This window comes from Onychostruthus taczanowskii, unplaced genomic scaffold (genome assembly GCF_017590055.1).
Source record: "Onychostruthus taczanowskii isolate IOZ18803 unplaced genomic scaffold, ASM1759005v1 scaffold7, whole genome shotgun sequence".
Lineage (NCBI taxonomy): Eukaryota > Metazoa > Chordata > Aves > Passeriformes > Passeridae > Onychostruthus > Onychostruthus taczanowskii.
Genome location: NW_024504786.1, coordinates 691885 through 717708, shown reverse-complemented (window position 1 = coordinate 717708; position 25824 = coordinate 691885). Strand labels below are relative to the sequence as shown.

Genomic DNA, 25824 nt, shown 5'->3' with positions numbered 1-25824 from the left:
CTGGACAAAGCTGGTGCAATAACTTCTTTTTTAGAATGAATTTTAGCTTGAAGAAACAGCAGCAAAGCTGTGATAGCAAAAATCTCCACACTCTCTGCATCAGTCACATAACTGAAAGGCACTTTATCAGCAGTCAGAGCTTCTGGGCACAGGAAATGCTTCTCAGTGAACAATGGTGAGAAGTTTGGGATGTGACAGCATCCCAGATTCTGTATCCTGGCCCCAAAGCTGGCTCTGCTCAGCTTTGTGAGCAGCGTCTGTGGGAGTGTGTTTGGGTAGGGATCAAATGCTCCCAAAGCTCCAAGGCAGTAATGCCAGGAAACCAAAATGACAGGGCACGATTTGCTCGTGGTTTGGAGGGAACCACATCTCCCAAGAATTCCCACCTTCAGCAGGCCCTGCCCAAGCATTCCAAACAAGAGCCAGTGTGCTGAGAAATGTGGTGAAAAAAGACACTTTTGCATCACTGGGATTTGCAGTTTGTCTACCTTTGCACCATCCCAGTGGCCCTGGATGTGGCAGGAATAATTTGATCCCTTTACCCACGATACTCCTCCCTGTGGAATCCACTCTTGGTTTAAACACATCTTGTTGTGAATATGGCTCCTACTGCAGGTATTTTGCACCCTGCCTTTGGCATAAATTGAGAATATTTCTGACAGGTTGTGGACTTCTCATCCCTGGAAGTGTCCAAGGCCAGGTTGGACACTGGGGCTTGGAGCAACCTGGGGTGGTGGAAGGTGTTCCTGCCCATGGCAGAGGGTGGAACAGGATGAACTTTAAGGCCTCTTCCAACCCAAATCTGTTTGGGATTCTCTGATTTTTTCACTATTCCACTTCCACTGTCCCAGGTTGCTCCAACTAGGGATCCAAAGGCAGCCATAGCTTCTCTGGGAAAACCATGCCAGGGCCTCACCACCCTTACAGGTGACAATATCTCCCCAATTTTTCATCTAAACCTGCTCTCTTTCAGTTTAAATCTTTTCTCTCATTCCCCTCCTGAGTCTTTAGCAGCTAGTTTTTTAAAAGATTGTTGTAATGCTCTGATCTGCTGTCCCTGGCCTTCTAAAAGACTATGGGTAACACAGACCCCCTGTCAGAGGTAATTAACTTGGGAATTTGGGTGAGAAAATACACAACTTGGCAGTGCTGTGCTTCAGGAGGATTAAAGACATGCACAAACCTGAAACAGCATCCAAAATCATTAACTGATGCTGGATTTTCTAAGTATCTCAGTCAAATCTGGATTAGGTTCAAATATTCCTCGAACATCCATGTGTTAAACAGTGGAAAGATTTCAGTCTTTTAATGCCACAGGGGAAGGAGTTTGGTTACTTCAGCACTTAAATTTAAATTAAACAGGTGTTAGATTGTGATATTTGACCAGAATCCTGAGCATGATAAGGGAATTGCCAGAATAAAAAAATGCATATTTCCAACATATTTCTCCTATCACTGATGGAGTGTTTAGACTTTGTGCAATCAGTGCTCTGTATCTCTCAGGCTGGAATCCTCCCAAAAATCCTCCCTCAAAAGATCAGAATTGCACTTGGGAAAGGTCTGTCTCCATCCTTTATCCATCAGGATTTTCTGTTTTGGTAAAATGGGGTTTTGCACACGATGGTGAATGGGGCAAAGCAAAGGCCAAAGTTCCTGGCAGCGTGGGGAAAGGACCTGGGAATGAACTTTGGGAAACTTGAAAAGCCAAACAGCACAAAAATCTGGCTTGACCACAAGGAGTGCTTTGGGAACTCGTTTCAGATGAGTGGAGAAAAGCTGGAGGAGCAGGCTGTAAATATTCCCTACGAAATGAGGGAGAGTTCCACCATCTCCAATTCCCGGTGTCATGTTTGCTCCGGAGCCTTCAAGGAGGAGCTGTGTTTTCCTTGCTCTGTAAATAGTCCATAAAAATCCTCCTGGATGCTCCCAGAGCTGAGGGATGGCAATGAGGCAGCAGTGAAATGGAGCCCTGAAATGAATGTGTGAGCATTTGAGCTCAGCACCATCCCTAGGCCGGGCTTTGGCAGCCGCTGGCTCTGATCACCTGCTGAGCTTGGGATGGCTGCTCTCCTTCTCCTGGAGAGCAAGGATTGGGAGCAGCCACCAGATCCCTGGCACTGCTCTGGGCTCTACTCCTCGGGAAGGAACAGGGGGTCCCCGGAATTTCATAACCCCTGGCATTGCTCTGGGATTTTCTCCTCAGGAGAAAACAGGGGGTCTCCTTGAATTTCCTAAACCCTGGTGCTGCTGGACTTTGCTCCTCAGAGAGAGAACAGGGGGTCCCCTGGAATTTCCCAAACCCTGGAACTGCTCTGGGCTTTGCTCTTGGGGAAGGAACAGGGGGTCTCCTTGAATTTCCCAAACCCTGGAACTGCGCTGGGCTTTGCTCTTGGGGAAGGAACAGGGGGTCCCCTTGAATTTCCTGAACCCTGGAACTGCTGTGGGCTTTTCTCCTGGGAGTTCCCCTGGAATTTCCTAAACGCTGGCACTGCTCTGGGCAGTTCCTGGGAAGGAACAGGGGGTCCCCTGGAACTTTATAACCCTGGCACTGCTCTGGGCTTTGCTCCTGAGGAAGGAACAGGGGGGGGTCCCCTGGAAGTTCATCTGGACGTGCTGCTGCGCTCAGTGTGTTTATTTGGATTGCCTTGCCTTCCAGAGGGAGCCTATATCCATTTCCAGCCTAACGAGTTCCTTAAAGCATGGCAGTTGCCACGGCTTTGAAACCTAATCCCTGTGGCTCTGCAGTAGCGCTACACCAAATGCTGAGCTTCTTGTTTGTTGAGCTAATAAAAAAATCATCAGTGATTTATCCTTCCGTGAGGCTTCCGCGGCTGCTGAAGCAGTTGGGGCTGAACAAGCCGACTCTGCCCTGCTCCTGTTGATTTTCCATTGTACAGGCTATTAACTTTTAGAGACTGTGGGCTGGGTTTTTGTGGCAAAGCCATTTCGGGGTCACGAAGCCCACAGATGTTTGTGCTGCTGGGTGCAATTAAGGTGAAGGCTTAATTGTGTTTTTTAGAAGTGGCTCTCTTGCGCTGACAAAACCAGCCCTGGCTGAGCTTTGGGAATGCAGAAGGATTGCTGCAGTGTAAGGATTCAGGAGATTGATTTTGTCAAACCTTTGGATTTGGTGGCTGTTGTTACGCTGCCAGCATGGGGCTGGCAGTGCTGAGCTCTGCATGCCCCGGATGGGATGGGATGGGATGGGATTCCCTGGAATATCCTTGGAAATCATGGGTAATGCAGTGCAGGATGCTTCAGCCACTGATGAAACTCAAGATCCCCCCAAAAGCAGCAGTGAAAATAAATTTGGTTAAGTTTGGATTTAATTTTTCCTGATGTTAGTGAGTACCTGGATCCACAAGATCCTGCTGAACCTTGGATTTAGGAAACTTTCTTACAGTAAATAAGTTGTAATTGTGGCTAAATCAATTCACTCCTTCCATCAATGAACGGATTAAAAAGAAACCTGTGGAGCATTGATGTAAACCTTTAGTGCAGACTAATTACCTGCATAATTGCTTTTGTTGGCTGCGTGAGGACAGCCTGGATCAGAAGTGCCAGGAGGGCAGGACAAGGGGCAGGACAAGGACAGCCTGTGCTGTCATTGAAACCCAACCCAGAGCCATGGGAAGGGAGTTCAGTCTTCACCTCCCAGAGCCCCTGCCCTCTCTGGAGGCTGCTAATAAACACTAATTAGCTGGAGGGCCTTGGTTTGGTGTTGGTCTCTGGGGGATGTGGGTCAAGCTCCCAAGGAGCCCTGAGCTGGGCCCAGCTCTCCACAGAACAGCTCTTACAAGTGGCATCTGCTCGACTCGAAGCAAAATTTAAGAAAACAGCCTTTTAGCAGAAGAAATGAAGTTTTAAATCCACCTCCCGAGCCTGTCTGAGATCAGGCCTGTGTGGGTTTCAGGGTGTAAGTTCCTCCTGAACAATCAATGTAGCTCAGTCCCAGCTTGGCCAAAGCATCCAGCTCTGGCATCAGTTAAATATTTACATTCCCCCCTTTTTATATAAATTGTGCTCTATTAGCATAGGTTTCACAGTGTGGCCTTGTCTTTCAGCCTCTGGCTGCAGTTGGCAGTTTGTGCATTAATCACCATCGAGCCATGTAAAATCCGAGGCAGGAGGCTGCAGCCATCAAACAGGCAGCATTTACTGCTCCATCATGGGCAGCCAATAAGTCACGGGGCAACGTCTGCCTCGTACCACGAGGATCTGCAAGAAAAGGCAGCGTGTTTACACTGGGCAGATTGCTGTGGATTTAAGGAGTAATTGTTTCAGGCCCTCCCATTAATTCATCAGCTGACACGGGCCCCGTTTTTCGTCGCTGCAACAAAAATAATTATCGGGCTCGAAAAAGTCATCGTGGATTTGCACATGGCAGCCTTCTGCTGTAATTTTGTGCACGAGTTATAAGGGTTTAATTGTGGCTTGCTGCTCTCCTCATCCTCTGCAGTCGGCCGTGGCCCCCGAGCGCTGAGGTGCGAGGAGTTACGGCGTGCCGCGATTTATGGGGGATGTAAACGATTTCTTGTTTGCCCTCCCTGGGCTTGGCTGCCTTTGCCTTCTTTCGAGCCTTTGTGGGTGGATTTAGTGCAGTGGCACTGATGGAAGCCAGGGACAAGCCAGCAGGTGCAGCCCTGTCCAGCCACTTCGTCCTTGTCTCCAAACACGTCCCGAGCACAAGTTCTGCTGGTGGGAAGGGAAATACACGGGAACAAGGCCCCCAGGCTGCTTGGCATTGGTGCCTTCAGGAAAGCAAATTCCCTACGTAAATGTGGGCTGTGGATCGCTTGGAGTCACGAGGATGTGTAGGTGTGAGAAACCATATTCAAAAAATGTAAAAGGTTTCTTAAGCCCTTATCAAAAATACAACAGAAGACTGAATAGAGAAAATATTATGGTGCCGGGAGCAGAGGATTTTCCCACCATGTCCTCATCCACACAATGGAGGTTTTGCCTTTTAACCCTTTAGCCCCTCCCAAAATTCTGTCCATGGACTCCTTCTTTGCTGTCCAGTGGTGGAGATCATGTCCTTAAATCTTGATAGGAGGTCAGCTGTTGCCATAGTGACAAGCCAACCCTCCCAAATGTCCCAAACCCAGGCCATCCCCTGATAACAACACAAGGGGGGGAAAACATAACAATAAATCTATAAACCTTCTCCCATATATATAAAGTCTGTAAAATTTCTCCATGTATACATGATATTTGCCTTTTAATTGTGAGAGTCAGCTATGGCATTACTCATCTATCACAGCAGCTTTGCAAGGGAGGCTCTGGAGGGATCTCAGCACTTTTCAGGCTCCAGAACTTTTGGGAGGGAAATGTTCTTCATGTCAGACAGCCCAGGTGTTGCTGTGCCACAGTGTTGCCTCCCAATCCTCCTTCCATCCCTCCCTGGACTCTTCCTCACCGTTCCTGGCACTGAAGAATCTTCACTTAACGGTGCTCCAGGACATCCTTCTCTTTCCCCATTCCCTCGTGATATTCTGATGGGTTTTTGTGACTCCTCTGTTCTTGTCACATCCACCTCTGGACGAGCCCCATCCAGTAACTTCTTCCTGCTTTTGTCAGCTTTTTGCTTCCTTCTCTTGCAGTTTGCTTTGGGTGCTTCCCATTTCCACTTTCTCTTCTCTCTGTCTGCCAGTCTGAGATGCCCAGAAAAGATCAGGGCATGGAAAAAAATCCAGATAGGGTTGGAGAGATGGGAAATTTGCATTCATTATGCAAATTCCGAGCCTTTGTAAATTTGCCTGACTAGGGAGTTCAATCTAGGGCTCTGCTGTGCCCTCTTCCAGTGTTACAACTACCAAGGATCCACCACGCTCTGGATCCATATCCATTAAAACCTCTTTTTTACGGGCAGGAAAACACCTTGCTCCTCCAACATCTTCCACATCCCTCGTATTTCAGACAGAGCAGAGTACAAATAATAATTCCTAGGAAAACCCGGAGGCTCTGTGAGTTTGTGCAGTGCAGGATGGCTCCAGCTCCACCTGAGCGGTGCCATCCCAGGAATGTGCTCCAGGTCTGCTTGAAGTGCCTTGGAGAGCCACCGTGGCCACATTTCTCCAGCTCAGAGGCACAAAGGCTCGACTGTGAGCTCTGAAATGCTGGCCCTCGGCCAAGTGGCCATTTCTTTTCTTCACTCCCTGTCATTAAAGCTGTGGCTTGCTGCAGGGCGCAGTGTTTTGCTCTTCTTAAGTGGAACTGTTAACGACCCAATTTGGAGTAATGTAAAGTGCGCCCAGATTCCACCGTGACTTCTAAATCCATCTAACATTAATGATAATCTGTAATTAATAGCTGCAATCAAAAGGAATTGTCGGGGCAGTAATTAGGAATTTAGGATTAAGGTATTAGCATATAAAATGGGCCTCTTAAAAACCTCTTCTTCCAAGAGATGGCTCCGATCCCGCGGAAGAAAACAATTTTTAACTGATATGACCTTAGCCAAAGATCAAGTTACTAAAAATACTGACTTGAGGAAGGCACCAGGCTGCTGCCAAAACATCTGAAGGTATTTGAAGAGTTTGCAGAGACTGAGACGTAGCAATCACATCATTTTCTGATGACTTTGAGATTCAAGAACAAACCTTAAGAATTACGTTTTTGAGAAGGAGTTTTCATCTCCCCAGTAGCCTTTTGGGGGGTGGGTTTTATTGGAACCCCCAGTGACTGCTCCCCTCTGGGCCAAAAGCTGGTGTATCCTCATGGGAGAGAGCAGATCTGCAGGAAGGGGGAAGGCAGAGGGCTCCCATGAAGGAGGAGGAAGAAGAAGCATGAAGAAGAAACCCAGGACAGCACCCTGTGCCCTCTGTCTTGCTTCCACCCACAACATACTCAAAGTCCCAAACCCTAAATTTGTCAGCAAGTGATACACCTGCACTACTCTCTATAATCTATTGCACACTTTTGTGGATTCCAGTCCTTCTTGAAGTGTAGAAAACTTTCTCCATGAATGAAGGTCAAAGTCAGTGCTCCCCTGGGGGTCAGGGCACCCCAGAGCAGACACAGAAATATTCCTGGGGCCATGGGCTCCTACAGGCTCAGGTGCATGAAACACTTTGGCTCCCTGCCCTGAAACCATGAATAGGGCACTTGGATTCCTCCTGATGGTGCATCCTAAACGGGTTAATCCTTGCCTTTATCTCCAGCCCTGGAGAGCTGGAAGGTTTAGAAAGACTCCCAGGTAGAGAGGTCCTGCTGATGACAGTGCCAGTAGCAGTGCTGAGGTGCTCTGATAGATGGAAGAGGTGGGATATAAATGAAGCTCCTAACAATTTCCAGTCCTGCACTAAATGAAATCATCCCGCTGCACGTCTCCCTTTTGAAGCTGGAAATTAATATCTTGTGGATTTGACATCCACAGAGCCTGAATCGTTCACTGGTGTTGAAAATTTCCCTATCTAATGCCAATTATTAACCTGCCCAGGGCTATCAATAATGATAACACTGCAGATAAAGAACAGGTAGATGAGCAGGAGTTTCACATTTTAAGAGCTGGAACAAAATTAACCATTTGAAGGTTACTGGCACCCCCAGAAATTCATCTCTGCATGGAGCAGTCTGGAGAGCTCCAGAGGGTCCTTCACCAGCAGAGGATGCATTTTGGACACGGTGATGACAGTTTAGAAGTCTGGGGGAATCATTTAACTCCTGTGAGGAGCAGCTGAGGGAGCTGGGGGAACTTTCTCAGGCTGGAGAAAAAGAGGCTCAGGAGGGACCTTCAGGCTCTGCACAACAGGAGGGGACAGCCAGGGAACAGGGACAGGATGGAGAACAGCCTCAAGCTGTGCCAGGGGATGGTCAGGTTGGATATTGGAAAGAATTTCCCCATGGAAAGGGTGCTCAGGACTGGAAGGGAGTGCCCAGGGAGGTTTGGAGTGCCCTTCCCTGGAGATGTCCAAGGAACACCTGGAGGTGGCACTCAGAGCTCTGGGCTGGGGACAAGATGGGCATCAGGCACTCGGAGGATCCTCCGAGTATTTTCCAACCTCTGTGATTCTGGGATTCACTCTTACCCTCTGGATCTGCCCAGGCAAGGTTTTGGCAGAAGCAGCTTTCCCTTTGTTTTCTCAGCCATGGAATCAGCAGGTGGAGCACAGCTAGCTGGGGAAATGCCATCGTGCAGCATTTCACCCTCCTCACCAGGGACAGCTTCATCAGGTCTGCTCTGGGGCAGATGTTATGGTGTATAATTGTAGGCTCTTGTTGTCCAAAATGTTCAAAATAGCAGCTTCACCCTAGCACGGAAGGTGGAGGCATCTTGCAGGAGTATATTTTAACAAGGACTGGTTTTTTAAATAATCCATGGAAGGTTTGTCCTGTGCAATGAGGATTAGTATCCACAGGTTTGACCTGTGCTATCACAGACTATTAAAGGCAGTAGATTCTCCTTGAGAGACACCTGCCTTGCTCAAAGAGCAGAAATGCTCAACAATTCTCCATCTCCTTGCACTTTCCACTCATTCAGCTGATTGAAGTATTCACAATTCCCACCTCCTTTGGAAAGAGGGGAATTCTCATGCAAACAGAGAGGAACTGATGTCCTGAAAATCCTTCCACATGTTAAAGGTATAAGCAAAATTTGAGGTACGTGATAGGAATTTCAGGATGGTGCCAGCTTTTAAACAGACAAGAAAATTAGTAAATAATGGGTTGTATCCATTGCAGCCTGTCTAAATTTCCTTCAGCATCTCCGGGGTGGGCTGTGAAGCGGCTGGAAAGTGGCTGATTGCAAAATGGAATATCTGGGGAGATCAGATGGAAACGTGTGGGGAGCTCACAAAGGATCAGGGGAACAGAGAATGCAAAAGGCAGAAAAGGAAGATGAGGGAGATAGGACTGAGAGGCAAAACAGCCAGAAGGCAGATCTGTGGGAAGATCCTGGAAGGGATCAGTCAGGTAGGAACCAGACAGAGGGAAAGATGAAGTGTTGGTCTGGAATGTGCAGAAAAGCAAAAAATACCGAGCACTTAGGATAATTAGCTTTACTCTAAGTCTCTATAACTTTATCTGCCATTCCTGTTTTCCTGAAGTTCTGTCCAAGTGGGAGAGCTGAGGAGTTTGTTTGCTGGAGATTTTATTTCCCTCTTTAAGGGGGGGTTGATGTTTCTGGTACATCTGCAGCTATAAAATGTTCTTGGGTGATTTGGCCAAAAAGAGCTGTGCCTAAATCCCCTGTGAAGTTGTCCTGCCCTGACCCGGCTGCCAGCGTGGGATAACTCCCCGTTGGTGTCTGCAGTCCTGTCTTGCCCAATCTTGTTTTTAATGTCTCGGGAAATTGGGCTTTTATCACTTCCCTAGGCAAATTCCTTCACTGGATAACAAAGCTCACTTGGGGAAGGATTTCTGCTCAGATTCAGTGAGAGGCTTGCAAGTGGAAAAACTTTTTCTTATGTTAAACATGAATTCTGAATAGTTTATCTTGTTGTTCAGACTTCTAACTCCTTCTCCAAACACCTCCTTCTTCTTTTTGCCGTTTTGGGTATCCTGCAGTGAGATCTGAATTGCAATCACATTAGTTTCTCTATCAGAAAAAAGAAATTACTCCTGATTAAAGAAATAATTGTATCAATTTGGTGTAGCATCAGGTTAGAGAATACAAAGGATGTCCATGAAGAAGACACTTTGGATGTCTTGTTTGCATGTTTTAACAGGACTTATTTTGCACCTTAAAAAGGGTGGGATTTCCTTCCCAAAAGAAGGTCCATCCAGGCCATGCAAGGATGTCCATGAAGAAGACACTTTGGATGTCTTGTTTGCATGTTTTAACAGGACTTATTTTGCACCTTAAAAAGGGTGGGATTTCCATCTCTGCCCCAAAAGAAGATCCATCCAGGTCATATTTCCACTGGATGTGTCCATTTCTCCTCTTACCTTCCACCCATTCCTGGTGCTCTGGAGTCTGGCAAGCAGGATCTCCTCATTTCTAGACTTGCTTTGCTCTCTCCTTTTTTCTGTACAACAGATTTATTCCCCATTCAAATTTTCAATTGTTTCTGGGCTTGATGTCATCTCAGCTATCTTCTTTCTTTGACTTACAGTCTCCAGTTCATCTTACAAATGCAGGTACAGCCTTACTGAAGTTTATTTAATCACAAAGGCTTTACAAGGCCTGACGTGTGAAATTCACTCCACACTTGTGCAATACAGTGATAAAATCAGATCTTGGCCAATTTCTCTGTGGGAAGTGTGTTTGAATACACTTTACTTGGCTTTTCACAGCCTGTTGTGACTTCTCATTAACTTAAACCCAATGTTTCTTCATAGGTTGGAACAGATAATTATCTTGCCAGTGTTAAGAAGAGTCATCATTCATCTGGAAATATTCCACGGATAAATAAAACCTTAACAGGATAATGGCTCTGTCTGCTGTTCACATTTCTCAGGCTGACTTCTTCCAAACAAATCTAATTGTTCAAGGTGAAGGTGGGCATTAGGGAAGTTTTAAGAAGTAAGAATTAGTTTTTAAACTCCACATTCAAAATTCAGTTGCAATATTGAAGGGACAAGAAGGAACGGCCTCAAGCTGTGCCAGGGAAGGGTCAGGTTGGACACCAGGAGGAATTTCCTCATGGAAGGGGTGGTCAGGAAGGGGCTGGAATTTCCATCCCTGGAGGTGTCCAAGGAACGAGGATGTCAGGGCTGGTGACGAGGTGGGCACTTGGAACTGATGACCTTGGAGGGCTTTTCCAACCTCGGTAATCCCGTGATTCTGTGATCTAAGGCAGATTTCTTCCCCCTGTTTTGAGGAGGTGACAACCAGTGGGCAAGTCTGTGCCAGTGCCCCAACTGCTGTGAGCAAATCCCTGACTCATCCCTTCCCAGGGCTGGCTGGGAACTCACCTGGAATTATCCCAGAGCTTTTCCAAGGGGAGGTGGCACCACTCTCACTTTCCTGCCCAGCAATCCTGAGTCATCACAGATAGAAATGGAATTCAGGGATGTCTCCTGGACCTTTTTTTCTGGGATGTTTTCTTTTCCTGCTTTGGGGTGGTTTGTTCCTACACTGTGTAGCTGTTCTGTGAGTTCCCTTCAATCAAATAAAGTGGTTGTCATGGGCACAGTGATACTTTGCTCTTTTTTGGAACTTTAATTGAGGAATATCAGAAAATCACCAGTCACCAGCCTGCAGAACTCCCACAAATAGGAAACTTTGGTCATCTAATGTGGTTTCTCCTGTAGCTGAGCTGAGGGGTCTCCACTCTGTGAGATTCACAGTCATGTTTTCAAAGCCTGGTTAAGAAAACATCAATATGAACACTCTGGAGTTTTAAAAACCAAAATATTGCGTGTGGTCATTGTGTTGTCAGTTCTGGAGTTTCAAATAACAAATGCTGCATGTGGTCACAGTGTTCTTAGTACTTTCTGTTTAATTTTGGTTAGTGTGTGTTACCTGTTGGCAGAATTCAGTTGTTTTGTGGGTTCTTCACAATAAAATAATTCCAGGTGAGCCAAAGCAGCTACAGAAAATCCACTGTGGAGTGCCAAACGTGGGTGTGTGACTGAGGAAAGCATTGTCCCTGGGTTTCAGCTGTGCCTGTGCTCACAGGGATGAACCACTTTGGTCCCAGTGATGCCACCTCAGATCCCACTCTTGGAGGGGTTTTCCTACAGGACTTGTCCCATTTCTTGGCCAGGAGAGCTGGAAGGGTGAGGAGAGACAGGGAACCAAGCATTCCAACCTCTGGCACAGCCTGACAACCACCAGCTCCTGGCCACTGGTTATTTGTCACCTACCCCCCCATGACAGCCACTGGATCTGCTTGTTTCTCCTTAAACCCTGCAAATTTAAGCCATGTGGTCCCAAAACTACAGGTTAGAGAAGGGTTATGTGGGTTAGACAAGCTCAGCTGTTAATTAAAAGCAGAGAATGAGAAGGGATGGGCCCAGCGGGCCAAAATCTCAGCTGGTGCCATCGGGTGCCACCTCTGGCTGTGCCACTTCCCTGTGCCCAGGGCTGTCCCCAGCAGTGGGCTCTGCCCTGGAGAGCTGCACAGGCCAGGCTGTGCTCCTGGGGAGTTCTAATGCCTTCCAATGCCGTGTTTATACTGGGAATACTTGGCAGAGCATTGGATGAGCAGTGCTGCCAGGGGGGCTTTTAAGCCAGGCTTTATTTATAAAGAGGGCACGGGCTGTGTCTGAACCAAACGGCTTCGTGGGTTTGTACGACCTGGTGTTTACAATTCCTTGTGATTTTTAAATGAAATAGAAGAGTTGCCAACACATCAAATAAAGGCAGAACATCCTTGCATATCCTTGCATGCCATGTTTTACAAGTGAAATCTGGGAATAAGCTAAAGGATGGTGTCAAAGCAAAATGAATGCACTTCAGAGCATTCCTGTTCTCTAACTCACAGATCCCAACTCTGCCTTCCCTGTGCACCTCTGAGATCACCCAGCACTGGGGGTCCCTCCAGGGTGCAGGACTGGGCTGTGGGATGCCCATTTTCAGTGAATTTTCCATGACTGGCACCCTGAGCACTGCTTGGTTTGATTTCACCTTCCCCCTCCCACACTCAGTGCTGTCCAACGTCGCTCTCCTCCTTCTCCAGCTCAGGTTTCTCAGGGCTGGCTGGACACAGGGAATTAGGAGGTGCTCTGCTTTCCCATGCCATGGAATGTGTGTGCACACCCCTTCTTCCCACCCTCCCACCATCACTCACTAAAGCTCATATCAAATCTATTTCTCCCTGGGGGATGACTCCAGGAGCCTTCCCTGCTGCCTGAGCAGCCTCACAGGCTGCAGGTGGATCTGCTGTTAGAGGGAGACAGTAAATCCTGGATGAAGTTTGGATAGAGGGAATGTTCTACTATGACCTAGAACGGAGACAGGACATGCTGGCTTAACACCACCCTCCCTGTGATTTGCTGTTTAAAAGTACAGACTTAAATCTCCATTCAGCTTTTTCCTGAGGAGTAAGGAATTCTTCCAGCAATGAGCAGGTGCTGCTCATTCCAGCCCTCTTTCCAGGAGTTTTCATACAAGAAGCCCTGTTAACTTCAGTGTATAAGCCACATCTCTTCTTATGCACATGGGTTTGCAGGATTCTGATAATTGTAAATATTAATAGGTAACACCTTCAGCAGCCTCTCAGCACTGTGGTTCCCTTGGGTCTACCACTGCAGAGTGATTCTACCTCTCTAAAACCCCTGGAGAGATTTTAGGGTGGGTCAAGACCATCCCAAAGATTGGCTGTGATGCCTCAGGTTTTGGCTTTTATATTTTTCACATTCTGTGCTGCTTTAGTGTATAATTCTGAGCTTCACATGAGGGGATGGTGAGCTCTGTGCACAGAGCAGGGAGACAAAACAATTCCTGCTCCAGCTGGGCACCAAGGACAAATGATCCAAATCTCAGGCCAGGAGCACAAACCCCGTGGGCTGCAGAGAGAAAAACAAGCAGGATGGGAGTGCAGGGGCTGAGCTGGAATTGGACACTGAACTGCAATGTGCACATGGAGCAGAGCTGATCCCAGGGAGAGACCCCGGGAGCGCTCGTGCATTTTGGGACCATTTGGGTTCATCTTGGGGGCAGCCCTGGCTGGGCTCTTGTGCTGCCCAAGGTGGATCCATGGAGGAGATCCTTTGAATCAATCCCTGCTTTATTCTGGAGCTCTGTCCAGCCTCTGCTCCAGGGCAGCCTGCACAAGGCATCAGCTGTTTAATTAGCACGAGGCCTCTCAGTGAACAGCATTGCCAAACAAACTCCATGTGCCAAACAAACTGGCCCGCTGCCTTTTCCCCCTTGGCTGCTTCTGCTGCCCAGATGGCTCAGCCTGCCAGCACAGAGCATCAAATCATGACAGCAACTTGATTCCTGATGATATAGAATCCATATATTAACAGCATCTCATGGTTTTTCTCTTTTCCCCTTCCAGGAGTGAATTCCTCAGTTGTTGCTGATTTCATGCCCACGTCGTCATGGAACATCTCAAGTGAATTAGATAAAGGTAAGCAGATTAAAAACACCCCAAACCCACCTGAAATCAGATTTAAAAATCTCCATTTGTCTTGACTCGACCAAATCCACAAGTTAAGGGGGTCGGGAGTTATTCAAGATAAACCTCATTTGCCTTGGGTTCCTTTGACATTTAATTCCATGTGGTTCTGTGATTTCTGGAGATGGCTGTGTTCGTTTCTTGTACCAGGAAAATGTTCCACAGGGCAAAAATATTTCAAGATGTTCTGTCACACATTTTTTTTCTGGTGGATCATGGGATTTGAACTCAAAATCCACAAGAATCAGGCACTGAGTTTCCTCTGATGTGTTTTATTACGAAATTTTGAGGCTTTAATAATACAAAATACATTTGCAGGTGGTAATTAGGTGTAATTTTGAACTCTCCAAGGGGTATATATTTTTTAAAAAATGAGAGATTTATCATTCTCCTTCATTTTGTAAATTAAGCACTGCTAATTTAAGGCAAATTGCTGAGATTCCCTCATTGCAAGGCAGTGGCTGCAGCTCCTGAGTCAAACCTGTGCATCTTTGAGGATGCTTTTAGCCACACTCACTGTGCAATTTGTCAACCACTTTTCATTCGCCAACCATTTACTGCTGAGATGGAAATTTCCCACAGTGGAATTCTACCCCAGATGGTTTTCCCAACTGTTTTTGTCTGTTTTGTTACTGGTTTTTTGAACATGTGCTCATAATGTTTGATGTTTATGCATAAATATGTTTTCTGTGCTTAAGGATGAGGAGAATATGTAATTCTGGGTACTTTGGGTTGATCCTTTCACATCTGCCTTCCCAGCAGGGAAGGAGCAGGACTTTGTGGTGATCCAGGACACAGTGGGGAAGATGAAAGTCAAAGGGCTGGTGGGAAAGGGAGAAATCCTTGTGGTCATTCAGCAGAAATTCCCAAATCCCAGCAAATGGCTGAGGAAAGGTGTTGACAGAATGGAGTTCTTATCCCACTGCAGGGATTCACCCACGGGCTGTGCTCAGGGAGCATCCCAAAGTTGAGAAGTGAAGGTGGAGAGAAGGTGGGAGAAGTGAAGCTGGTGCTTCCCCCAGGCAGGAGCATGGAATCACAGAGTGCTTTGGGTTGGGAGGGACCTTAAAGCCCATCCAGTCCCACCCCAGGGACACCTCCCACTGTCCCAGGCTGCTCCAAGTTCCATCCAGCCTGGCCTTGGGCACTGCCAGGGATCCAGGGGCAGCCACAGCTGCTCTGGGCACCTCCCAGAGAAGGATTTTCCTGCCTCCCACCCTCCCAGGGAAGGATTTCTTCCTGATATCCCACCTAAACCTCCCCTCTTTCCATGTTTCTTCCCTGTTTGGCAGCTTTCTTTGGTTTTTCAGAAAGCAGGAAATAATTAAGCGGCCTAGAAAATAAAACTCAAAAGTTTGGAAATGTCAGAGAAGGCAAAACTTTGGCTGTGGAGAGTCCAAGCGCCGTGTGACTGAACCACCTCTCAGTTACCTCCACGGCACCTGTTGCTGAACTGGAGCTATTGTCAGGAACAGGTAAAATGAAGTTCCCGGTTTCTAATCCACCTGGAATGCGGCAATTAGCAGCTTGGGCTGAGTCCCGCATTCCTGGGGGATTACCGCCCCTTTGCTGCGGCTCATTAGCATTCCCAGCGCTGGCAGCTGCCACGCCTAAACTCGGGTTTGCATACGGCATTAAAACAAAGCGTTTGTGCCCGAAAAGCTTCGTCAGAGGGGCGGCTTCTCCCGGGCTCCTGCCAGCAGGGGCACGCAGGTTTTGGCTTGTCTCACCTGGGCTTTCATGTGGGAGCTGCTGCTTCCCTCAAAGCCCTGAAACTCCAGCTTGGACCAAGCCAAGCCCCGGGCAGCACACGCTGAGCTGGGCAGTGGAAACCTCCCAGGAGAAAGTGAGGCTCCCTTCCCGTTTGTTTTGCATCTCAAGGAGTGTCTTGGTTTGAACAGACAGGTGTCTGCTCAGGAAGGCAGGAGCCTCCTTTGAAATGGAAAATGTAAACACCCTCCCTGCAGAAGTGTTATAATTTTGAAATTGAGGGGCTCTCAGGCAAAGATATGGGAATAGGAATAACAGTTCTTTATTAGGGAAGAAATAAAGGTAAAATGAAAATGCAGCAATACAAACCAACTCTGCCAGAGTCAGAGCAGGAGCTGAGCCCTGTGGGTCAGGGTGGTGGCACAGCCCCATCCCATGGGGTCTCCGCCCTCCTGCAGTGCCAGCTGTGCTTCTGCTGGAGCAGGGATCCTGCACAAGGCTGGAGTTTTCCTCTGAAGCTCCAGGGCTGCTGGAGATGGGCCTGGTGTTCCTCTGGGAATGCAGGGCAGGAGAAAGCTGCTCCTCTGGGAATGCAGTGAGCAAAGGCTGCTGTGCTGTTCCAGGCTCAGATTGTATCCAGGTAGGAATGCTTGGCTCCTCCCCTGGGCAGAGCATCTCCCTGGGGGATGATGGAATTTGATCAGCCATGCAGGGACACTCACTGGCCATGGACAGCAGATAATTAATAATTAATGGCCTATTAATAGCAGAGATCTCCTGGAGGGAGGATTGGTTGTGGAAGAGATCAAGAAAACTGCCCAATGAACAGAGGATGAGTGCCCCAGCTCTGGCAGATGGCAATAGAATCCACACCCCAGCCACATCTTGCATTTCCAACCAAGACAAGGAGTCAAAATCCACTTGTCTTCCAGGAGGTCACGCCGGCGTTGCAGTAAAACTCATTTTAAAGCCTGTTAAGTTCACCACATGAAAGTGTTTCCAAGCAGATTTCCCAATTAAATCCCTGCCTACTCTCAAATGTCTCCAACTCTACCTGCTGCCTTTCGGAAAGGAGCATCTCCTCCTCCAGCGTGTGCCCTGTGTTGGGGAAGGAGGAACAGCTTGATAATAATATTCTGCATTTTGAAATAATGACTTAATTTGGTGCTTTCCCTCGCCGGGTGAGTTCTGCAGTTATTATCTTACAACTGAGCCCTATTCAGGTTTCAATTTCTATTAAATAAGCTAAATCGACAGCATTAAACAGTTGCCTGTTTATTCTTTTTAGCAGGAAATGAATTTAAAAGAGACGCAGCCACCCGTGAAGAGCTGTTGAAAGCAACGATTGATGGGAGGGAGGAGGTGGTTTCTCACCAAAACCTTAAAAAAACAAACAAACTGGGCATAAAAAATAAAAAATAATCACTTTTAAAACGGGGGAGATTTAGCTATGAGCATTTCTCTCTCTTTTCCCTATAGTGGTAAACCATGGTGTGCAGAGGGAATGCCACAAGGGAGAAAGAGAAATGAAAATATGATCCTATAAATATTTAATTCTATAAGGAGAAATAAGTGAAGTTGGGGGAAAAAAGGGGGCTGTGGTGGTAGGAAAAGCCCCATTCCAGGGCGATGGTGGCAGCATGTGGAGCTTTTCACTCCCAAGTTTTCTGAGATTTCATTTGGTGGAGGGAGCCTGGAGCAGCCCCAGGTAGGAGATCTCCCATGGGACTGTGGTTCATTGCTCCAAGAGGTTGGAAAAGCCTCATCCATGTGTGCTCCTGCACAGGGATTTCTCTTTGAATTTCTCCTTCCCTGCACGTTGCCTCCCCTTCTGTTCCCCCTGACCACCAGCCCAGCTCCAGCTCTTTGTCTGGGAAAGCTCCCAGTTTCCCATCTTCTTTTCCTTCTTCAGAAAGGTGAAGAGCCCTCCATTCAGCTGCTCCTCTCCCACAAAACAGATCATGGAAGGAGAGGCTTTTCCTTCTTCCTTCCATCCCATGTCAGTTTATTTACAAAGAAATAAGGCTGAATTGGAATGGGAGCCTATTTACATCTGCTCCACTGGAGGAATTGTTTGGGATCTCTTCATCCTTAGGCAAAGATAATATTGGAGTCCTTGCCAGGAAAGAGTCAGCTTTGCAATATTATTTTAACTGTGAGTAGGATTCAGCTTCAGTGGCTGTTCGTTCTGCAGGGCTGATCAGAGAATGATGCAGCTCCCTGGGATGGGTCCTCCCAGTGCCCCATTCCCACCTGCAGCCTCCTCCAGAGGCACAGGGATGTGTCCTGGCTGTGCCTGAGCTGGGGCTCATTTCTTTTGTTGGTTCCTCCTCCCAGGATCTCTTCCTTGGTCCTTCAGCTTCCAAAAAAAAATATTGCTGTGAGTTTTTGCCTGTTTTCCTTTTCCTTTCATGGCACCATCCCAAGCCCAGGTTTTGAGCTCCCCACAGCCTCTGTGGGGCACAGCACTTCCCAGTGCCTGGAACAAACATTTCCTGGAGCAGAAGATTCAGCTGGGATTCCTTGGCAGAAGATTCAGCTGGGATTTATCCTTAACATTCAAAGGCATATATCAAGGATCACTTGATATCAGTGATCTGGGGATGCACAGCCCAAAATGAGTGTGGAGGGTCCAAACAAGGGGTGGGAGAGGTGCAGCATTTGGGACTGCATGTCCTGAACTTCCTGGAGATCCTGGTGTGGGCAGAATTTGCCCTGGAAGGGCTGGACACCAGCTCCAGCACAGCAGGAGGAAAATGCAGGCAGTGGAAGGTCTGCAGGACATCAGGGGTGCAGCCAGGCTGCCCATGGAGCCTTTGGCTCACCCTCACTGACAGATCCAGGCTGAAGCTGCCCCCTTGGCACATCCTCCCAGGCAGGGAAAGGACCTGGCTGGGAGTTCTTTGAGGGAAAATCTCAGTGATCTCCCAGGGAGGATTTGACTCTTAGGCAAACTACATCCCAAACAAGATAAACACAACCAAACGTGGGGAAAACCAGGTGGGTCGAGGCCTCCTGCCTTTGGCCCCAATCCTTCAGAGATTCCAGATTCTCCTTTGAAATCACTGGATGTGAATTTGATCCGTGTGCTGAAAGGGGAAGAATTACAGCTTTCACATTCATGCACAATTTACCTTTTCTATTTTCCTTTATTATCTGGGGGATATGGGGTAAATCAAGCTCCCCTGTTGGGGCTCAGGGTTCTGATTCGATTTGTGGGGTCCCGTTAGTAGCAGGGCAGTAAATTACTGCTACTTTGTTTGAAAATTTTTTTAGCCACAGTACATTAGCTCCTTTTGTTTGCTTTTCCACTGACGGAGTGCACGTTTTTATTTGAGAATTTGTGTTTCTTGAATGTCTCATTTATAAATAACACAGGGTGTGAAATTTGAAGGTCACAGAACACAGCCTGAAAATGAAACCACCCTGAGCAACTTTGGGCTTTCAAGGCAAAAATCTTCCACCAAAAGCTGCACTTACATCAGACTTTTTATATAAACTGAGTGTGTGCAGTGAATATTGACCATTATACATAAGGTAACTATATATAATAACCTTTTCCTGGCTCATCCAGCTATCTTTGTTTATTTGAAAGATTGATAGATCAGAGGGTCAAGGGACGTGTTTTATTGTACGTTTCTGTTCCAAATTTCCTGACATTTTTGGTCGAAAAAAATAGACCTTTAAAAGGCACAGAAAGAGCTAATAAGAACCAGATCCTAAAGTGATGCTATGTCAAAATGTCAGAAATAACAGCTTTTCTTTGACTCCACAGCATTAATCTTGAGGCACATACCTTTCCATACACCCTCCCTTTAATGCTTGAGTTTTTCTTTGTGGCTCTTTACTGCAGAGCAGCTTCTAAAGTGACAGCAAAATCCCTTGATGGTTTTCAGTAGTTGGCTTTATAGCTGGATGTGGACATTTGTTTACCTATTCCAAATCACTTTTTTTTTGGTGATAAAGTTTAGAGGTTTCCTACTTGGGCTATAAAACTGGTTCCTGAGTAAAGAAAAGCTTCATTTCCCCTCAAAGTGACCTCTGAGACATGTGTCCTTAAAGCTCAGAGTTGTCTGATGAAAGGAGGGGCAGAAGCAACACTCAAATGCATCCAAGAGTTCATGGAGGGCAGGGAGTTGCCCAGTTCCCACCCAAAAGCCGTGGGATTCAGGTTCCAGATAATTTTTTGGAAGTCTGGCTTCCCTCCACAAACCCAGCGTCATCTCTAAGCTGCCAATTATCAGAATATCAAAATTAATTCTGAGAATCCCAGTGACAGTCACACATGGAGATCTGAAAAGCCACCAGGCCTCGAGCTGTGCCCTGCCTGGCTGAGGTCAGGGAGTTATCCTGGGTGGCACTGAGCCCTCTGGATGGAGTCTGGAAGGGAAAGTCCAGGACACAACTTCCGTGTGCATCCCAAACTGACTCCTGCACATCTCTGGGAAACCCACTGGAAGTAAAGCTGGGCAGGCTGAGGCAGCAGAAGGTTTCCTTTGTCCCAGGACTGCAGACACTGGATATTTCCTTGTGATTATCTGGACTTCTTTAACCCTGATATTCTTCAAGAGTTGCCAGATCATGACTTGAGTACAGCATCTCTTCCCTCCCACTTGGGAGTCATTCCTCTTGTTTATTCATTTAAAATAAGTGAAATTCCAAGTGGGAGTTTCCCTTTTACCCTTTTAATAACAAGGTCTGATGATCAGACCCACGGGGAGTTGTCTTCCTCTGTGAGTGATGGGCAGATGCAGCAATCCATGGGGAATCCTTTTTCCAAGGGATGTGTGTGGCCACGCTTCCATCAGAAATCCTGCTGCTTCCTTCCTTTTCGTGGAGCAGCCAGCAAGCCTCTCCAGCATCTTCAGTCTGGGTGGACTCTGTGTGGTTGACCTTCTCCAAAGACAATTATTCCACATGGAAGATTCCCAGTGGAGTGAGCTCGGTGGCAGTGCTGAGATTTGTGGCTATGGAGCACATCCAGGTGTGGCACCACAGTGAACTCGTGGATGATCCAGGGCTCTGAATGAATGAAAATGCAGCTTTCCCTGAGACCTTCTGGGCATTTTTCCAGTGTGTGCAGTGACAAAGAACCAGGGAACTGCCAAACCTTTCAGTTCACAGACATAATTCAAGGCCAGGTTCACAGAATTCACAGAATGACTGGGTTGGAAGAGACCTTAAAGATCATTGAGCCAGCCCCAACACCCCAACTAAACCCTGGCACCCAGTGCCACATCCAGGCTTGTTTTAAACACATCCAGGTTGGATGAGTCTTGATCAGCCTGGTCTAGTGGAAGGGTCCCTGCCCATGGCAGGGTTTGGAGTGAGCTGAGGTTTGAGGTCCCTCCCAGCCCAGACCATTCCAGGGTTCCATAAATGCAATAAGCACTGGAATGTTGGTGTCCCTTACTCCAGCCAGGACAGGTTCTGCTTTCTGTGCTGCAGTGCAGGTTTGAATCTTCAAATCCAGAATGAAACAACTTCTCCGGGCCAGCAGCTGGAAAAGGTGTTCCCACAGCTGCCTGAGGAAAGGTCTGGAGATGTTTGCAGAGAACTCTGTTGTTCCCCATCTGTAGTGGAAGGAACTTGGCTCACCAGCCTTTCTTGTGCACCTGGATTAAAGCTGGTTCAGGCTTGAGCAGAGACTTTAATTTTAGCTTTTCTTTGAATATTCCAAAAGATCAGAAGGGCAGAAAGAGAAGGATAAATGAAACAACAACTCTTCTCATAAAATGACCCTTCCAGGGTCTAATCCTGCATCCCCATTGTGCTTTGAACACCTTGTGAAATCAGAAACATGCAGCACACACGGTGCTGGGGGGAAAGGTCTCGCTGTGGCCAGCAAAACCCTCCTGCAAGCCAAGAGGGTGTTACTGCTCTGAGCTGTGTCTTTGGTAATTTAAGATAGAGTAACCATGTGGTCACAGAGCAGATTAACATTCCTTGGCCGGCCAGGACGAGCTTTTATTTTGAAAGCCACCTGGGTTCCACTTAAAAGCAGTAGAATAGTGGAGGATTTATTAGCACTGGGCAGGCTCCTATTTAACAATGTCAAGGCAGAGCTGTGGAAATACAGACACTTTTCTTCTTTGGAGCCACGCAACGCTCTACATTTCGTCCTTGCACAGCTGTTGTTGTTCTGTAACATCAAACCAGCACAAAGTTTGGCCATGAAGGATACCTAATATTTGGGTTTTATATGCAGTGTCTCCAATTTATGCGCTCAGAATCATGAGGATGACTTATGATGTGTTGTGTTTGCCTTGGCAATGGCTCAAACCCAGAAATATATTTCAGGCTTGGCTTTCCAGATATTATCTCAAGTCATTTAAAAGTTCATTATAGGGCACCCGCTAGTGCTGCTCTAGTAAAGGGGCTGTCAGCATTTTTCAAGGGTTTATAACTCAGCCATTAAAAAAAACCCTCTCTGTGGGCTGAAACTTGGCATTCAGGGTCTAGGCCCAGCAGTAAATTGTTTTTACAAATTAAAAAAAAATCAGTTTGACTATTATTAAATTATAGGTGGGCTAAATTTTATTTAGAACTCTTTCAGGCTATTCTCCCGTACTTCTGTAAATTAAAACGTTTCCCAAATGTTTTTATAGAGTGCTACTCTAAAATATGGACAGGCTTTTGTCCTGTGCTTGAAACCCTGAGATTTAACTTAAAATATAATAAGAGTGCTTATCCCAGCATAGCACTTTTCACCTTCAAAGTGCTTTATGAGCATTATCTCATTAATGTACATAGCAGCCTCCCCATGATGTAAGAGGGATTATTATCCTCACTTTATGGCTGGAGACATCGAGCCAAAAGGTTTAAGGCTGTTTTTAAAGGGCCTTAGTTGCACAAATCCCATGTGAGCTTTCATTGGCTTTGGGTGTCTACTTCCCTTTGGCTCCTCTAAAAATCACAACTGAGCTGATTCACCCAAGGCTGCTCGGAGCCAGGATTAAACTCAGACTTTCCAAAGGCCAGTGCCACCAGACTGGATCGTTCCCAGTACACAAAACCCATCCTTTTTTCTAAGAAATTGTTCTTTAGGTCAAAGGGAGTCAACTCCGTCTGGAGGGCTCCTGGATGGCAGGAGAGGAGCGGATGAATTATGATGAGATGGTTTGGATTGGAAGGGACCTTAAATCCCATCCCATTCCACCCCTGCCATGGGACACCTTCCACTATCTCAGGGTGCTCCAGCCTGGCCTTGGGCCCTTCCAGGGATCCAGGGGCAGCCACAGCTGCTCTGGGCACCCTGTGCCAGGGCCTCTCTACCCTCACAGGGAAGAATTTCTCCTTTGATGGGCTTTGGAAGGTGAGAGACACGATAAAAATACAACTGGGCTTCTCTGCAGCCCCTCCACACCAGGCAAGGGCAGCAATGGAGGAGTTTGGTGCATGCCAGGGAAGGGATGCTCATCATTTTGTGTGCCTCAGTAGCAATCCAAGGTTTCTGGGGAGTTTATTTTCAATTCCAAAACTGCTGTATCTGTGAGAAACATCTCCCAGAGCTCCCAATGGCTTCAAACCGGCCCTGTTTAAATCTCTTCTCAGGCGAGCTGCTTGATCTGGTTTATGATTCAGATGCTAAATGTACGGATTTGAGGACTAATCTAGGGCGAATTTAGGAGATGGATTTGTTTTAGTGTTTCTGCAGCAGCTCCTGAAGGAAGGTGGAGAACAATTAGAGGAGCCAGTAGCTCCTGAGGCCACTTGTGTTGGTACTTACAGAGAAGTTGCAGCCTCACTTTTTCACTGACTTACGACTCCTATTGATATTTCAAAATCCTTTTCCAGCCTTTGGAAGCCTGCCCTACATCCTCACTCCTTTATTTGCCTCTCCTGTATTCCTCAGGACCTTTAAAACCTCCTGTTCATGTGCAGTTTGTCAGGCAGCCCATCCCAGGGCTGTTTCTCTCCTGCTAGGCTGGAGATGGCTGAAGGAACATTATCAGGAATTAAAGAAATGGCTGCGGTTCAGAAATGCTACGTTGGGTAATTAACTGCGGTTCTCCGGTCCCAGGCTGTTAGTGGAGCTTTATTAAACCCAGATTGTGCAGGGAGACCAGGAATCCATGAGCTGGCTGGAGCTCTGCTTCCCAGAGAGGGTGTTAGGATGGCAGGGCAGAAATGTGCCTTGGGATGGAGCATGGAGAAATGGTCCTGGGGAGCTGAGGAGCCATGGGACACCCCTGAGAGAGACCTGGACCCTGCTGTCTGTCCTACAGGGCTGGGATCTCTGCCCTTTTAACCCCATCCACAGCTTTCCTAAATCATTGGATCCATGGGAGTGCCAGAACAGCTGTATTTTCATAGAATTGTGGAATGTTCCGGTTGGAAAAGGCCTTTAAGATCATCAAGTCCAGCCAGCACCATGTTCACCACTAAACCACGTCCCCAAGTGCCACTTCCATGTGTTTTTTGAACATTTCCAGGGATGGTGACTCCACCACTGCCCTGGGCAGCCTGTTTAAACACTTTACAGCTCTTCCCATGACATTTTTTCCCCTGATTCCCAATCTAAATCTCCCCTGGTGCAACTTGAGGCCGTTCCCTCTCATCCAGTCCCTTGCTCCCTGAGAGAACACACAGTTTCACACCTGCACATTAGAACTTAATTGAAAAAATAATACACCTGGGAAAAAAAATATCTGTGGGCAGGGCCTCTGTGCCAAATGTTTGTCCCAAATGGCTCCTGGGACCAGGTGAGGACAGGGACGCTTTGTTCAAAGTGCTGTGCAAACACAGGGTAAGTTGTGTGCTAAACAGATTAAAAACAAAGGCAAGAGATACTGCTCTCCACAAACCATAATGAAGGGAGGAGCTGGGCAAGCCAAGATTACAGGAATAATTAGGGAAGTGGCTTACTTAGGCAGGCTGGGTGGCTGAGCTGGTTTGGAACATGCTGGAGGGTTTTTTCACACTTTTAGGAAGGTTTCTTGCTGGAGTGAACTGCAGATGGATGTGAGAGTGATGGAGCACAAGCAGCACAGCACCAATTTGGGGACAGAAGAGTCCAAGGCCAGGTTGGACAGGGCTTGGAGCAACCTGGGATAGTGGAAGGTGTCCCTGCCTTTGTCAGGGGGTGGAAATTAATGAACTCCAAGGTCCCTTCTAATCCAAATAATTCTGTGAGTCCAAGTTCACTGCCTGATTCTGGCTTTTCTTGACCTCCTGGTTTGGCTCTGAGAGTTCAGGAGCCAGGTACAGTCAGGATTTCTCTTTCCTTGGCCACCCTGCTGGGACAGCCAGCAGCTGATGGTTTTGAACCTCTGACATGGAGATGAGAGCCTGAGGATTCCATTCCTCATCCCCAACCCATCTCCCTCCTTGCCTTTAAAGGATTTATGAAGTGGTGAATACAGTGAATGAGGAATGGGCCTTTTCCTGAAGGATGCCCAGTGAAATAGCCCTTGACAGAAGGCAGTGCTCAGGAATGGCTTAGGAGAGATTCATCTTTGTAATGTCAATTTAATTTGATTTTTCAATCATGAGCCCCATTTCAGAGTGGAGGTAATCTTCAGTACTCTTAGCCATGGAAATACTGAGTGAGAATGAAGTCTCCTTTTCCAGATAAGATCCTTATTCCTGATCTCTTTAGCTGGTGCTTACAAAACCATGGATAACACACTATCTGCTCAGCCTGGGAGTCACTCAAAATGCCTTGGAGACAGGATCACAGAATCCTGGAATGGTTTGGGTTGGAAGAGACCTTAAATCTCATCCAGTGCCACCCTTGCCATGGGCAGGGACACCTCCCACTGTCCCAGATTGCTCCAAGCCCTGTCCAGCCTGGTCTTGGACATTGTCAGGGATCCAGGGGCAGCCACAGCTGCTTTGGGTCACAGGATTTTCACTTCTGAATTAGTCCTTTCATATATTTCTACATTTGGTGGATTCTGGCATGAGCAGAGGCAGGTCAGCATCAAAATGAACAACTGGAGTGCTGAGATGTTTTTCCTGTGTTTCGGTTAGGAAAAAGAAAAGAAAAAAGAGCAGCAGTGGGGGTTTTTTTTGTGCTAAATGAAGCCAAATAGGAGATGTTGAAACAGCAGGGGGAACCCTGCTATCCATCCACCTCCTTTGTGTCTCATCCAAAGAC

At 47.2% G+C, this 25824-nt stretch overlaps 1 protein-coding gene across 2 annotated transcripts in view; it reads left to right on the top strand.

Moving 5' to 3' along the window:
- The window catches only part of ROR1 (receptor tyrosine kinase like orphan receptor 1), a 152348-nt gene that overhangs the window by 87376 nt on the left and 39148 nt on the right, over positions 1–25824 (top strand). For both annotated transcript variants that reach the window (XM_041421702.1, XM_041421701.1), the window contains exon 2: positions 13893–13964. In XM_041421702.1, the coding sequence (XP_041277636.1) occupies positions 13893–13964 (72 nt within the window). The remainder of the gene's footprint in view (positions 1–13892; positions 13965–25824) is intronic.